The sequence below is a fragment of the Helianthus annuus genome, chromosome 4 (assembly GCF_002127325.2).
Source record: "Helianthus annuus cultivar XRQ/B chromosome 4, HanXRQr2.0-SUNRISE, whole genome shotgun sequence".
NCBI classification, from domain to species: Eukaryota; Viridiplantae; Streptophyta; class Magnoliopsida; order Asterales; family Asteraceae; genus Helianthus; species Helianthus annuus.
The window spans coordinates 3,640,565-3,657,926 of record NC_035436.2 but is presented as its reverse complement, the minus strand read 5'-3'; the positions used below and the strand labels follow the sequence as shown (position 1 = coordinate 3,657,926).

Here is a 17,362-nt window from a genome sequence, read left to right as displayed (position 1 = left end):
TAAAACCATTAAAACACGAGGACTCAAAAAGTAATTTATTCTTTAAATTGTTTCGACACTTAATGAATATGGACTTAAATTCCACACTTTATGAATACGGACCTAAATTCCACACAGTTTAGCTCTTATTTAAACAAATAATATTTTTTTATGAATACGGACCTAAATTCCACACAGTTTAGCTCTTATTTAAACAAATAATATTTTTTTAGAATGCAAAAAAATAAATTTCATTACTTAGCATTAGAGTTAAATTTACATTTTATTTTATACTATCATATACTACGTATTCATTATGAATGTTTTGTTGTTTACATTATCATGTACTACATATTCATTATGAATGTTTTATTATTTGCATTATCATGTACTACATAATCATTTTGAATGTTTTTTAGTGTATATAGTTATGTCATTATGGAGTTACAATACCCGGCCTACGGACGGGTTCTCAACTAGTTATTAATAGTTCTAACAGCCCTATAACAAACATTGGCCATTCAACAATATATGTATAGACTGTTAAGGTATTTGGTTCATACTTAAGTCCAATCATGTGTTAAATGTTATATCAGTGATCCGAAAATCAACCAAATTATGAAATCAAGGAAACAACTATCCTACGAAACCAAATATTTCAATCCCACATTCACAGTGAGGTAACCACATATGCGGCCCACTACCAATTAATAGTTAACATCACAATATGCGGTTCTTTAAGGTTATCAGAACATGTGTGGCCCAAATCAATAAGCCCAAACAATCCCCTAAGTCAATTAACAGCCCAACAATTCATACATGTAAATCGTATGCGTGATGTTCATATTAGTGATCCAGTAGTCAATTTATTCAGGTAATCTAGTGAACAATTAAGTTATGTCAACTCCCTAGAACAACCAACAATTCAGCCATTCAAGGTTACTACCCAACTAGCATGTATCGAAAGGGCTGGCAAGCCCCTCTGGTCCAGCCCAACTCGGTGATGATGCCCAGCCGCTATGCGGCCCATTCAAATTTTCATTCCCACCACAGTAGGTATCGAAACAAGCATTCCATTTAACTATCATGTAACACTTATATTATGTATAGATAATTTAATCAATTAACAGACATGCTTCGTGACCGATTACATCTATATTTCATGTATAGATAATTTAATCAATTAACAGACATGCTTCCATTTAACCTTATCAATAGTTAACATGAACTAAGATATCCTATCATATGTTGACCACAGTTAACATGTTTATAATTCACAATCATATCATTATTAATATATGCCAATCGGTCCCTCCCCCCATAAATCCCATGTTTATCACCTGACTAAAACTGACACATCATTAGTAGGTGCACATGAATTGATCAAATCACCATTAAATATGCACATTACTGATTTAATGTCATAATGCTTTCTACAATTATCACATGGCCACTCAGTTCTAATCTATTTGATTGGACCAAAAGTTAGTGGGTGGTTTCCTAAATCTTGATATTAGAATCAGTTTATGCTAGACTCATTGGCCGACAAAACTGTTACCATATTTCCTGTGATTGGACCGAATGGAATACAAGGACTTACACAATTATCAAATAGCAACTATTATATCATGCCATAACAATCTTGTCCACAACAGTTTCAATCATAATACACACATAACATACAAAAGTCATACTAACCGGAGTAGAGGGTGCACAAAAATCTGAGACTTCGATGAAAGGGGATATCTACTGCCGTTCGTATTCTTGAGAGGAGGGTAGGGTTTGCATATTGATTTTGTGGTTTCACGTAGTAATATAACACCAACCCTCAAAAGTGGGCCGGTGATTAAAATGGCAAAGTGGGCCGAGATCAATTTGAATGTGTAGGGTGTTGGACCGAAATCAATTTAAATGCTCGATGACCCCTATTTGTGAGTTGCTACACTGTTGGGCGTTAAAGTGTGGAGATGCGGCCCAGTTGATATGCTGCCCAATTGTCGAAACATTACATGATAAGTTATTGTATCATTCAGCTTAATAAGGTTATACGAATAGAACGTACTAGCATAATTGGAAAAGAAAGAAAATAGCGAGAAGTAATTGTCAAAAGATGGAACGCTACCGACCTTGAAAGTTCGGGTTGTCACATCATCCCCAACTTGAAAGAAATTTCGTCCCGAAATTTGACAAGTATGCACGGAGGAGTGAAGTGATAAATCACAGTTGTTGCGGATTTTGCCCGGGTGCCACAAATATCTTCAAATTCTGCTTCTTGCAATTTATAAATTCGAACCTCCTCTCTCAAATACTTGACTTCATTTTGAAGCACAGCCTTCGTATCCATCAGTTCTTTGATGACCACACAATGCCCGACGACACATGGGAGGATCGACCCACACAAAGAAATTGCACTTAGAACGTTGACACGAAAAAAAATAAATCACTAATATACAAGGGTTAATGGAAAAAAATACATTAAAAACATACCATACTGTGACAAGTGTAAAATTGACGTCCGGGATTAGCTTCAGTCCAAGATGTTCTTAGTGTAGTCGTCCTACCACATTTGCAAACAACCATTGTGAATTTGTGATTGTGAAGATGGTGTATATTTCTGTGGCAAGTAAGGATGACAAAAATACCCGACATTTGCAACCAACATATACAAGCTTTTTTTAAAAAAAAAAGCAAACCAATATACCGCTCATAGGCCCATACGCGCGTATGGTGGGTATGGAGGCTGACAACTTTTCAGCCCATATGCCTCGTATTGTGACAACTCGACCTTTCGACTTTAAATGCACGTTGACTTTGACCATTGACTTTGATTGTTTGACTTGTTTGACTTATAATGTACACGTTGTGATAAATGGAAGTGTTATGTGATTTCATGACTATGTGTTCGATTGTATAACTTGAAGTCTGCTGATAAACTTAAACTTAAACACTTGAACAACTCAACGAAACACAAGTGTGTTTCGCCAAGAACAACTCGACGGATCAGAGTTTGATTCGCCAAAACCAACTCGACGAAACAAAGCCTGTTTCGCCGAGCCCAGATTCGCCGAAGCCCAGTTAGGGCCCAATACACTGTTTCGAGTATAATTACGTGAAACGGTTTCAGTTTCACATTTTTAGCAAAATCTAAACCCTAGAACTCTCTCCCTTCTCTGTCGACGGCAATCTGGTGCTCCCTAAGCCTTGAATCAATTTAATTGTCATCTTGTTCATCGCGGTAAGTGTGTAACCCTTGCGTGATTGTTTGTTCGTTCCATTGATTAACTATCTTGCTAGAAGTTTATAGGGTTGATGCTAGATAATGATTATGCCATGATTGGGTTGATATTTTAATACTGGAATCTATTGTATTTGTGCAAATCTGTGTATTGAACTTGGTGAGTGGTTATTGATAATCGAACGAGAGTATTTGCGGTATTGTGATCTCATGATCTAGGGTTCATGCTAGAAGATGGTTGTGATAACATGATTGGATTTCGAAGTGATTAAACATAATTCTATGATTACTGAATGCTTGTTGTTTGATCGATAATGATGTGACGGCAGATTAGGGTTTTCTGTGAATAAATCCGTAACTGACATGTTGACGTATCTACTGCTTAACGAATCTGAATGTTTGGCGAATTAGGATGTTGACGTAACTGACTACTTTGACGAATGTGAATGCTTTGACGAATCTGAATGTTGACGTAAATGAATGTTTGACGAAAAAGGAATTGTAATTCGCCAAGGATGTTCGGCGAAACAGAAACTTGTTTCGCCAAAGGGATGATTGACGAAACAGATTATGTTCCGTCAACCTATGTTTCGCCGATTGATCTGTTTCGCCAATCTGGATAACCTGCACAGTAACTGATGAAATTCTGTTAAGTGTTAACTGAATTAACTAACTGATGTTAAACCCTATGCATGACTTGAATGATTATGATTACATACAACGTGCTACCTGATGGTCATTGATTATGTCTATACGTGAACTGTATGAATTCAAACTGATTGTGTGCGTACATACTCTAGGACGTGATTGATTTACTTTGAGCACATACTTAGCATACCGAGCAAACCCAAGGTGAGTTCACACAGCCAAGGCATGGGTTCCCGGGTGGGGAATGGGATTTGATGGATTATTGTGTACACTCAGATGGTAGAACCTAACGAATACGAACCAACTAGACTAGTAACACTTTTTGAACTAATCTTCGCACACCTGCCTTTGGAAGGCCGCGATACCAAACTTATAACGTCTTCGCACACCTGCCTTTGGAAGGCCGCGATACTAAACTTATAACGTCTTCGCACACCTGCCTTTGGAAGGCCGCGATACTAAACTTACTAACCTTCGCACACCTGCCTGGGAGGCCGCGATACAAATAAACCTAGTCTAGAATAATTGGGATGAACATCCCCTAATATCTTCGCACACCTGCCTGGGAGGCCGCGATGGAAATAATGCATTGAGATAAACGAACGAACTTATTATACTCATACTATACTATTACTGAACTGTTATCTGTGAACTCGCTCAACTAGTTGTTGACTCTCTGCTGCATGCCTTGCAGGACCTTAGGTACTTATGGAGCTTGCACTGGAGAAGCGGGTCGTTGTGGACAAGGATCGTGATTGTTACGATAAACTATTATGACATTTAAACTTATGACTTACTTTGGGTTTACATTATTATGCTTCCGCTATTGATACTATGTTTGGTTTGGAACATCAATTGTATTGAATGAGGTTTTACGAACTATGTTATTTATATTATGCTATGTTCAATATGATTGATGGCTTGATCCTGGTCAGTCACGCTCCCAAGCGGTGGTACTCCGCGTGTGGGATTTTGGGGGGTGTGACAGATTGGTATCAGAGCCATTGGTTATAGAGAACTAGGTTTTAATATGGGAAAACGTTTTTATTAAAACCAGACTATAACCGGAACAGTGCTCTCAACGATCCACAACGACGCTTCGCTCCACGTGCAAGACTCGACATCCTAGGTAATAAGGTTTATGTTTATTACCTGCTTGCTAGAACAGTTTAGAACTTTGCTCGTAGTATGCTTACCCTACTATTGCTCACTATCTGTTATTGCTTAAGAACCCTTATGTGCTTACACTCTTCTGTCATCGCACTATTCGCGAACCTTTCTCACTTACGTTGCCTTTGATGTGAAGATCAATGGCCGCCCGAATTAACATGACTCAAGCCCAGCTAGAGGCTCTCGTTGCTGCGGCAGTTGCAGCCGCTCAAGCAGGTAGTATACCCTGCAGTATAGACTCACACTAGGATCATTAGATCCTACATTAACTCCCGTATTTAACTTGTCCTATTCGTACACAATAGGTCAACACGCGCAGCAGCCTGTCTGCACATTCAAGAACTTCATGGACTGTCGTCCAAATTCCTTCAGTGGCACCGAGGGGGCAGTGGGACTCCTCCATTGGTTCGAAAAGCTAGAATCGGTATTCGAAATGTGCGAGTGTCCTGAGGCTCGCAAAGTCAAGTATGCAACTGGCACCTTGGAGGGAATAGCGCTAACCTGGTGGAATGCGCAGGTGCAAATTCTGGGGTTGGCAGCTGCTAACGCCACACCCTGGAACGATTTCAAGGAACTTATCAAGCGTGAGTATTGCACGCGTGAAGATATTCACAAGTTGGAAGACGAGTTGTATAATCTGAAAATGGTTGGGTCAGAGATCGAAGCGTATACCAAACGGTCAAATGAGCTGGCCGTGCTGTGTCCAACTATGGTGGACCCTCCATACAAGCGCATTGAGATGTATCTCAAAGGGTTGGCACCAGAGATCCAGAGCCACGTAACATCGGCTAATCTCGACAACATCCAGGCTATTCAACGCCTCGCTCATCGCATCACCGACCAGGCAGTGGATCAGAATAAACTGCCCAAGCGTGTCAACGCAACTGCTGCAATCACTCCTTCGACTACTTCAGCTGCTACTACTTCTACCACGCCCAACGAGAACAAAAGAAAGTGGGACGGGGATTCCAGCAGGGGATCAGTGTCTGTTCAGTCCCAAACACAGCAGCGCCGCACCAACGAATACCAGAGTCCGAGTCAGCAATCATCGGGCAGTCAGGGTCAAAGTGGTTATAGGGGAACTCACCCGTGGTGTAACAGGTGCAACAAACACCACAGTGGAAGGTGTCGCAAGGATCGTTGTCAAAGATGCCACAAGCCGGGCCATGAGGCTAAAGATTGTAGAAGCTCGCGACCAGCAAACCAGAACCAGCAACTTCCACCGCCAGCTCCACAGAATCAGCAGCAGCAGCCACAGCGTGGGAACCGGGGATGTTTCCAGTGTGGGGCCGAAGGCCACTACAAACGTGATTGCCCTCAACTGAACCAGAATCAGAACCGCAACAACAACAACCAGGGCAACGGGAATAACAACAATAACAACAACAACGGGGGAAACAACAACAATGGCAACGAAGCTCGTGGTCGTATGTTCGTGCTAGGTCGGGGTGACGCAGTGAATGATCCCAATGTGGTTATGGGTAAGTTTCTTCTCGACGATATTTATGTTACTGTCTTATTTGATTCGGGTGCTGATACAAGTTATGTGTCATTGAAAATGAGTAAACTGTTAAAACGTACACCAACACCCCTAAACACCAAACACGTCGTAGAACTAGCAAATGGTAAAAGTGTAGAAGCCGCACATGTAATCAAGGGTTGTAGCATCGTTCTAGCTGATCAGACTTTCTCGATTGATCTTATACCCATAGTTTTGGGTAGTTTCGACGTCGTCATCGGTATGGATTGGTTGTCCCAGCATCACGCAGAAATCTTGTGCAAGGAAAAGGTTATTCGCATTCCTCGCTCTAGTCAGGAACCTCTCGAAGTTCAAGGTGACAAGAGTGGTGCTGTGGTTGGCATCATCTCCTTCTTAAAGGCGCAGAAATGTCTACGAAAGGGGCACACTGCCATTCTGGCACTTGTCACTGACGCATCAGCGAAGGAAAAGAAGCTGGAGGATATTCCAGTTGTGCGTGATTTTCCTCAGGTGTTTCCTGAAGATTTACCTGGCTTACCGCCTCATCGCCAAGTCGAGTTTCAGATTGAGTTAGCTCCTGGAGCAGCACCGATAGCCCGCGCACCGTATCGTTTAGCTCCAACCGAACTGGAAGAATTGTCAAAGCAGCTACAAGAGCTCTTGGAAAAGGGCTTTATTCGTCCAAGCTCTTCGCCTTGGGGAGCTCCAGTACTTTTTGTGAAAAAGAAAGATGGCACTTTCAGGATGTGCATCGACTACCGTGAACTGAACAAGGTGACGGTGAAGAACCGTTATCCTCTTCCGCGCATCGACGACCTATTCGACCAGTTGCAAGGGTCGAGTTACTACTCCAAGATAGACTTGAGGTCTGGTTATCATCAGCTGAGAGTCCGGGATGAGGACGTCTCCAAAACCGCATTCAGAACTCGCTACGGCCACTACGAGTTTCTCGTCATGCCATTCGGGTTAACGAACGCGCCTGCCGTATTCATGGATCTTATGAACAGGGTGTGTAAACCCTATCTTGACAAGTTCGTCATTGTTTTCATCGACGATATTCTGATTTACTCCAAGAGTCAAGAAGAGCACGAGCAGCATCTTCGCCTTATTTTGGAACTCCTTCGAAAGGAACAGCTGTACGCCAAGCTTTCTAAATGCGACTTCTGGCTTCGTGAAGTCCACTTCTTAGGCCATGTGGTGAACAGGGATGGGATCCATGTCGATCCATCCAAGGTGGATTCGATCAGAAACTGGCCTGCACCGCGTACACCAACGGAAATACGCCAATTCTTGGGTTTGGCGGGTTACTATCGGCGGTTCATCAAAGACTTCTCCAAGATCGCTCAACCGCTTACGCTACTGACACAAAAGGGTGTCGTTTATCGCTAGGGAGAGCCCCAGGAGACTGCTTTTCAGTACTTAAAGGATAGGCTTTGCAGCGCGCCTATTCTCTCATTGCCAGAGGGCACGGAAGATTTCGTGGTTTATTGTGACGCATCAATACAAGGTCTTGGTTGCGTGTTGATGCAGCGGGATAAAGTGATTGCTTACGCCTCTCGTCAACTCAAAGTTCACGAACGGAACTACACGACGCACGATTTAGAGCTGGGAGCTGTTGTTTTCGCGCTTAAGATATGGCGACACTACCTGTACGGTACCAGGTGCACAATTTACACCGATCACAGGAGTCTCGAGCATATCCTTAAGCAAAAGGATTTGAACATGCGTCAACGAAGATGGGTTGAACTACTGAATGATTATGAATGCGCCATCAAGTACCATCCTGGCAAAGCCAATGTTGTGGCTGACGCCCTCAGTCGGAAAGACACTCTACCTAGACGCGTACGAGCCTTGCAACTCACGATCCAGTCTAGTCTTCCTGCACAGATACGAGATGCTCAGGTGGAAGCATTGAAACCAGAAAATGTAAAGGCTGAAGCCTTACGTGGTTCGAGGCAGCAAATGGAACAAAAGGAAGACGGCGCCTACTATGTTACGGGGCGTATTTGGGTTCCACTTTATGGCGGTTTACGCGAGCTAGTAATGGATGAAGCTCACAAGTCTCGCTACTCGGTACATCCAGGGTCGGATAAAATGTACCACGACATCAAGACAACATATTGGTGGCCTAGCATGAAGGCCCACATCGCTATTTACGTCGGCAAGTGTTTGACCTGTGCGAGGGTCAAGGTTGAATATCAGAAGCCCGCAGGCCTACTTCAACAACCCAGGATACCACAGTGGAAATGGGAAGAAATTTCCATGGATTTCGTTACGGGCTTACCTAGATCCCAGCGTGGGAACGATACGATATGGGTGATCGTAGATCGACTAACCAAGTCTGCGCACTTCCTAGCGATAAAGGAAACGGATAAGTTCTCCACTCTCGCAGATGTCTACCTCAAAGAAGTTGTCTCGAGGCACGGGGTGCCCATCTCCATCATTTCGGATCGCGATGCACGATTCACGTCAGAGCTATGGCAAGCGATGCGCAAATCTTTCGGCTCAAAGCTAGACATGAGCACGGCATACCACCCTCAGACGGACGGGCAGTCTGAGCGAACGATTCAAACTCTTGAAGACATGCTCCAGGCATGTGTTATCGATTTTGGCAACGGCTGGGAAAAGCACCTCCCTTTGGTAGAGTTCTCATATAATAACAGCTATCACACCAGCATTCAAGCCGCTCCATTCGAGGCATTGTACGGGCGTAAATGCCGGTCACCTCTCTGTTGGGCAGAGGTGGGGGATAGTCAGATTACGGGTCCAGAGATTGTTGTGGACGCCACGGAAAAGATTGCACAGATACGACAACGTATGGCGGCAGCACGCGACCGCCAGAAAGCCTACGCGGATAAGCATAAAAGGCCTTTGGAGTTTCAGGTCGGGGACCGGGTATTGTTAAAAGTTTCACCCTGGAAGGGTGTGGTACGTTTTGGCAAACGGGGTAAACTGAATCCGCGATATGTCGGACCGTTCGAGATCATTGAGAAAATCGGCAAGGTAGCCTACCGACTGAACTTACCAGCTGAACTCGGGGCAGTTCACAATGTTTTCCACGTATCGAACCTAAAGAAGTGCTTATCAGATGAAACCCTCATTATTCCTTTCAAGGAACTCACGATCGACGAGCGGTTGCAGTTCGTCGAGGAACCTGTTGAAATCACGGACCGGGATGTGAAGGTCCTCAAACACAAGAGGATCCCTCTTGTTCGAGTTCGTTGGAACTCCCGACGTGGCCCAGAGTACACCTGGGAACGTGAAGACCAGATGAAAGAAAAGTATCCCCAGTTATTCGGAACCAATACAACCACTGCTGAGGCTGAAGCTACTACTACGGAATTTCGGGGCGAAATTCCAGATCAACGGGGGGAGGATGTGACACCCCAGGAAAACCAGTGAACGATGCAACCTACCTAGCTTCCTCAGTAAGTACTTACCAAATTTCGGGACGAAATTTCTTTCAAGTTGGGGATAATGTGACAACTCGACCTTTCGACTTTAAATGCACGTTGACTTTGACCATTGACTTTGATTGTTTGACTTGTTTGACTTATAATGTACACGTTGTGATAAATGGAAGTGTTATGTGATTTCATGACTATGTGTTCGATTGTATAACTTGAAGTCTGCTGATAAACTTAAACTTAAACACTTGAACAACTCAACGAAACACAAGTGTGTTTCGCCAAGAACAACTCGACGGATCAGAGTTTGATTCGCCAAAACCAACTCGACGAAACAAAGCCTGTTTCGCCGAGCCCAGATTCGCCGAAGCCCAGTTAGGGCCCAATACACTGTTTCGAGTATAATTACGTGAAACGGTTTCAGTTTCACATTTTTAGCAAAATCTAAACCCTAGAACTCTCTCCCTTCTCTGTCGACGGCAATCTGGTGCTCCCTAAGCCTTAAATCAATTTAATTGTCATCTTGTTCATCGCGGTAAGTGTGTAACCCTTGCGTGATTGTTTGTTCGTTCCATTGATTAACTATCTTGCTAGAAGTTTATAGGGTTGATGCTAGATATTGATTATGCCATGATTGGGTTGATATTTTAATACTGGAATCTATTGTATTTGTGCAAATCTGTGTATTGAACTTGGTGAGTGGTTATTGATAATCGAACGAGAGTATTTGCGGTATTGTGATCTCATGATCTAGGGTTCATGCTAGAAGATGGTTGTGATAACATGATTGGATTTCGAAGTGATTAAACATAATTCTATGATTACTGAATGCTTGTTGTTTGATCGATAATGATGTGACGGCAGATTAGGGTTTTCTGTGAATAAATCCGTAACTGACATGTTGACGTATCTACTGCTTAACGAATCTGAATGTTTGGCGAATTAGGATGTTGACGTAACTGACTACTTTGACGAATGTGAATGCTTTGACGAATCTGAATGTTGACGTAAATGAATGTTTGACGAAAAAGGAATTGTAATTCGCCAAGGATGTTCGGCGAAACAGAAACTTGTTTCGCCAAAGGGATGATTGACGAAACAGATTATGTTCCGTCAACCTATGTTTCGCCGATTGATCTGTTTCGCCAATCTGGATAACCTGCACAGTAACTGATGAAATTCTGTTAAGTGTTAACTGAATTAACTAACTGATGTTAAACCCTATGCATGACTTGAATGATTATGATTACATACAACGTGCTACCTGATGGTCATTGATTATGTCTATACGTGAACTGTATGAATTCAAACTGATTGTGTGCGTACATACTCTAGGACGTGATTGATTTACTTTGAGCACATACTTAGCATACCGAGCAAACCCAAGGTGAGTTCACACAGCCAAGGCATGGGTTCCCGGGTGGGGAATGGGATTTGATGGATTATTGTGTACACTCAGATGGTAGAACCTAACGAATACGAACCAACTAGACTAGTAACACTTTTTGAACTAATCTTCGCACACCTGCCTTTGGAAGGCCGCGATACCAAACTTATAACGTCTTCGCACACCTGCCTTTGGAAGGCCGCGATACTAAACTTATAACGTCTTCGCACACCTGCCTTTGGAAGGCCGCGATACTAAACTTACTAACCTTCGCACACCTGCCTGGGAGGCCGCGATACAAATAAACCTAGTCTAGAATAATTGGGATGAACATCCCCTAATATCTTCGCACACCTGCCTGGGAGGCCGCGATGGAAATAATGCATTGAGATAAACGAACGAACTTATTATACTCATACTATACTATTACTGAACTGTTATCTGTGAACTCGCTCAACTAGTTGTTGACTCTCTGCTGCATGCCTTGCAGGACCTTAGGTACTTATGGAGCTTGCACTGGAGAAGCGGGTCGTTGTGGACAAGGATCGTGATTGTTACGATAAACTATTATGACATTTAAACTTATGACTTACTTTGGGTTTACATTATTATGCTTCCGCTATTGATACTATGTTTGGTTTGGAACATCAATTGTATTGAATGAGGTTTTACGAACTATGTTATTTATATTATGCTATGTTCAATATGATTGATGGCTTGATCCTGGTCAGTCACGCTCCCAAGCGGTGGTACTCCGCGTGTGGGATTTTGGGGGGTGTGACACGTATAGCCCGATGAGACCCATTTCCACCTACCTTTTTCTGAAAAGTTGACAGGACATTTATGACACCCCACTTGCATACGCCTCTCATCGACCCATACGGGTCACATTGAAGTTCAGTTCCATTTCCTTTTATAGTTTAACCGAGAACAAGTACATATCCAAATACAAAGGTTATTTTTTGGACGAGTTCTGGACCACACGATGACAATCCGGAGGGGGACCACACGCGTCTCTCGTATAATTTTTGCTCTCGTATCGGTCTATATGGTCAGAATATTCAAGGTTTGTTTACCCTTGTATTTTGTGGTTTTATTTTGGCGGTTTGTGGTGGTGTTGGGGTTGGGGTTGTGGTGGTGTTGGGGTTGTGGTTGTGGTTGTGGTGGTGGTGGTGGGTCGGCTGGGGTGGTGGTGGTGGTGGGTCGGCTGTGTTGGTGGTGGTGGTGGGTCGGCTGGGGTGGTGGTGGTGGGTCGGCTGTGTTGGTGGTGGTGTGTCAGCTGGGGTGGTGGTGGTGTGTCAGCTGTGGTGGTGGTGGTGGGTCGGCTGTGGTGGTGTTTTGTTTTTTTTTTTTAATTTTTACAATATATTTTCGAATGCCGAGTCTAATGCTAAATTGTATTTTTTATTAATAGGGTATCGAAAGTCGGTGTTTTGACGGTGGTGGTAGCGTAATTCTTATGGAGAAACTACGTTCGTATTTCAGATTCATGCACTAGAACGCCGATCTAGGATTACGTGTTATCGGAGTAGCCTGTTGCCTCGTCAGCTCCTAGTGACGCTAGCCAACGCGGTCTGCCCTGTAACATGTCCTTCCAAAAGAGGAGTTCATTAGTGTTCTCATGAGCCTTCCACCAACGGGAATGCCACTTTGCTCACCATCCTGACAAGAGGCGGAAGACTGGACGGTGGTTGATAAACGAAATGTCGACTCCACTGCTCCAACCTCCTGATCCCTTATGCCATTTCAGTGTGGTAGATGTGAAGCAGAATCCCGTTGCAAGGTAGGGTTCGTTACGCAATTTCAAGATAGTCGGGCTGTCTTTGTATTGTGTATGCTGCACCTATCGTTTCCTGTACAGGAATTCAAAAATATGTAACAATTAGCGATTTAGGGTTTAGGGTTTAGTCGTTACATTCTGTATCAAAGTTACATGTTTTGTGTATTAATATAAAACGATGTTTAATTACATTTTGATTACGTTTCTTGTTGCATTATGGTTAATAAACGACAATTGAAAAACAATTAAAGACTTTCAGAAGTTGACATTTTTAACATACACATTGCGTTATGGAAACAATTAAACACATAATCATAATTGATAAATAAAAAAAGTTGACATTTAATAAAACGTTATAATATACCCATTTAATAAAATTTGACATTTAAAAGTTTGACAATTAAAGACGTAATAATACTCATTTAGTAATATTAAATAAAAGTCGTGTAATAAAAATTTGACAGTTAAAAATTTTGACAATTAAACACATAATAATAATTCATAAATAAAAAATTATGTTATAATATATACAATTCGTTTTATAAAAAAAATTGACATTTAGTAATACTTATAAAAATTGGCATTTTATAATATACATAATTCATAAATAAAAAACTATGTTATAATACACACAATTCATAATAATTCATAAATAAAAAACTATATTATAATATATACATTTCGTTTTATAAAAAATTGACATTTAATAATACTTATAAAAAAGTGGCATTTTATAATATACACAATTCATTTCATAAAAATATGAAGTTTTTATAATACTAACACACTTTTTATAACAACATTTTATAAAAAAAAATTAATTTTCTTATATTAATATTTCACAACTTCCCCATACAAATACCCTATCAAAATAAAGTTCCTTACACCCTAATTGTTGGTAATCATTGGCTGACACCCAATGATTGGCATTAATTAGATGGTAGGGACCATTTTCAAACGTATTGGGCAATGAGGGGCGTGTGGGTGGAGCCAGTTTGAGGTGTATTGGGCACTGAGGGTCATTTAGGGTTAGGGGATGTGTAAATACTTTTTGGTCGGGGGAGGGGGGTGTGGATACCTCCACCGTTTTTAAATGTTTGGAGTAAAACCGTTAAGACGACTAAACCAAATAGAGCAAAACGAAAGACGAAAGTTTACTCAAAAGAAAATCACCTATTTAATTTGTGTGTATATATATTTTCTTGTTCATCGTTACGGAAAACGGAAAGCCCACACAAAAAAAAAAAACCAAACTATTTTCTTATATGCGTTAGTTTTTAACAGTATTGCAAAAATCGCGATTACTCGGCGATTAATTACCGACTAGTCGCTAGTCGGCCTCCTACCGAGTAATTTTCATTAATCAGTCCAAAAATCGCTAGTCGATCAAAGCTGGTCCAAGCCGCCCTAGTCGGCCCAAGTCGCCCTAGTCGGCCCATTTGAAATCCTTACAAAACAGGCCCAAGATTACAACTTTAGCCCATTTTTCTTATCCCTTACCCTAATATGACGAAGAATTTAAGTCGAAGAAAGAGGATGAAGTAGACAAGGAGATTGAATACTAGTCGGATGGTGTCGAAATCATTGAACACTACGGGGATGACGACTACATTTGAGCTATTTGTTAATGTTTGAATTTTAAGTACTGAGACTTGTTATGTTATGACTTATATGTAAATTTAATTTGTATTTTGAACTACTTTTACCTTTTTAAGTATTATATTGATATGGATGTGTGAGTATATATATATATATATATATATATACATATTTATAAAAATAATAAAATTTACATATAATGTTCCGATCCGATTAATCCTGAGTAATCCCGAGTAGTTGCTAGTCCCCACCTCACCGGCCGACTAGCGACTAGCGAGTTCTCCAACCTTGGTTTTTAATGTATGCCGAAAAAAACCCTCTTTATTTAAATTCTAAAGACAGTAAGCAACAAAAAACAAAAAAAAATCCTCTTTATTTTAATTCTTCACACTAAAATAACAAGCTATAAAAAATAAAGCACCAATGTAAGTTTGTAACTAGAGATGGGTTCGGTTTTCTCATGGGAAAGAAAAGGTCCATTTGTCACTGGGTTCATGTTTCATAGCTTATTGTGACATGTTCCACGTTTCTTTTGTAAATGTCCCTTATAAGTATGACTTTTTTTGGTTTACAAAGTTAGATAAAAAAGTGGTACGGGTTGGGTTAACATTTACAAATAACAAAACCGAAAAAATGAAGCCTTTTGCGTGAACTAATGTTATTATATACATGTGTGTTGCAATACTAACTTCTTTTTGTTGGAAAGAAATATATAAAGGGACGTAAATTGTGGATATATATGATTGAATTTCTGAATTTAAGTACAATTCATCTTTAATATAGACCCTGGGCATAAGCAGTTAAGGAGATCGTTAATGACGACTTTGAGTCATGTTCAATCTTGAACTTAGATGTATAATCAGAAGAAGAATCTATTGATATTCCTGTTAGACCACTTCTACTTTTCTTGCCAATGAGTCGAATGCCAAAACTGGTACATCTTGATTTTTCAATGTTAAGCAAAAGAGCTTTGTGTGTTTGATCCCACCATGTAGTGTGTCTCAATGAACCAAATGATATATACCACACCCAAGTACTTCTATACTTATCACGAACACTCTCCTCCCAAACCACATCATCTTGAGCATTTGTATCACTCGTCGCCTCATTCATTCTTATCCATACACAATCACTCCCGTACAACTTATGTGTGAAAATTGCACACATTAAAAAACCGCCAAAGTCATTGCACCAATTTTCTGGAAGTTGCAATCTACATCTACTTCCTACAAGTAGATGAGGTGTGAATGCCTTTGCAACCTCAACGCCAGGAAGTCGGAGAAGCATAGGGCCATTTTCAACAGCCTTTCCCTAATTATTCAACAAATTCACTAAATTGTAATTACCATTAATATACTTTAGAGTGAATTGCAAGAATTGTCCTTTATCTTTATGCCTCTTTGCAGGCGGTGTCCTTTATGTTTAAAATTGACGAGTTTTGTCCTTTATGTTTAAAAATCAAGCACGTTTTATCCTTTGAGCCTAACTCAGTTAAATTTCTTCGCTAAATCTGATCATGTGACTTGCACATGAGGGTATTTTTGTCATTTCACCTTTACAGGGACTAATTATGTAATATATATATAAAACTATTCTCTCTCCCCTGTTTACCACCACCTTCCACCACCATCAGCACCACCACCACCACCACCAGCTGCTTGAACGAAAACCCATTATCAAGAAGCACAGAGAACCAAAACTGGCCTAACCACAAATACCAATTTCAACTGATCTCGATCTAAAAAACTGAAAACTAAAAGCCGACAAATAACTAATTTCCGACCACCAAGTGAAAGCAATTCTTCAAATCCATTAGGCTATGGGGTGTGGGGGTCATGGATTGGAACATTATTTCCACATAGGATCATTAATTAAATGGTATACCATCCCCCACCTTGATTGATGGTGGTTCCCATGGATTAAACCACGATTACCACGACCCTCCCATTTGACAATTTTAAGACAAAAACAAATTAACAAAAATAAAGGGGATAGTGGTTTGGGTCATGACCACACCCTTAGGGTAATTGTTTTGAATAATGGATTAAAGATGGATGATGTGGTGCCTATGTGGAGGGTCATGGTGGTCATGAAGGTCATGACCACACCCTATAGCCTTAAATCGGTAAGTGTAGTACCACATTTTCCTCCAAAATATTAGTAATTTGTCCTTTCCTCACATTAATTCCAGCATTAATCTCACCCTGCGCATGCCTGTTACGAAGCTCGGTAACTATGGTTATCGGATTCAAACCTGCATTTTCGGTCTCCTTACGCATCCACCCGTCCTCCATCTCCGACACCACCTCCGCCGCAACCGCATGGGCCATGCGCCGATCCAAATCCGTTTCTTCAATGGGTGAATCCGCATCCACTTCGATCCGAAACTGGTGGGACTGGGGAAGGGGGTGGATACTTTCTAGAAAACCCGTGTTTGGACCAGATCTGGAGTTTAATAAAAGCTCTAGCAACGGTAGCAATGGCGGCAGCTGGAAGAGTGTTCTTTTAAAGGTAAGATCCGAGATCCGGAAGATGGTTAGATCCGATAAAGTTGGGCTTTCAGGTGGCGGTGGTTGTGGGGTTGCCGGTGAAGGTTCCGGTTGTTATGGATGTGGTGGGAGAGAAAGAGAGGTGAGAAGAGGTGAAGGTTCCGATCTGAACGAGATGTTTATATATA

General features: G+C 41.3%; 1 protein-coding gene across 1 annotated transcript; it reads right to left on the bottom strand.

The window, feature by feature from the left end:
• Positions 1-15,396: 15,396 nt before the first annotated feature.
• Positions 15,397-17,328, bottom strand: LOC110935553. The gene is made up of 2 exons (XM_022177930.2): positions 16,940-17,328; positions 15,397-15,996 (listed from the first exon to the last, which is right to left on the bottom strand). Exons 1-2 carry the CDS (start codon positions 17,054-17,056, stop codon positions 15,460-15,462), a joined length of 654 nt encoding a protein of 217 aa, XP_022033622.1. The 5' UTR covers positions 17,057-17,328; the 3' UTR covers positions 15,397-15,459.
• Between the last annotated feature and the right edge of the window lie 34 nt (positions 17,329-17,362).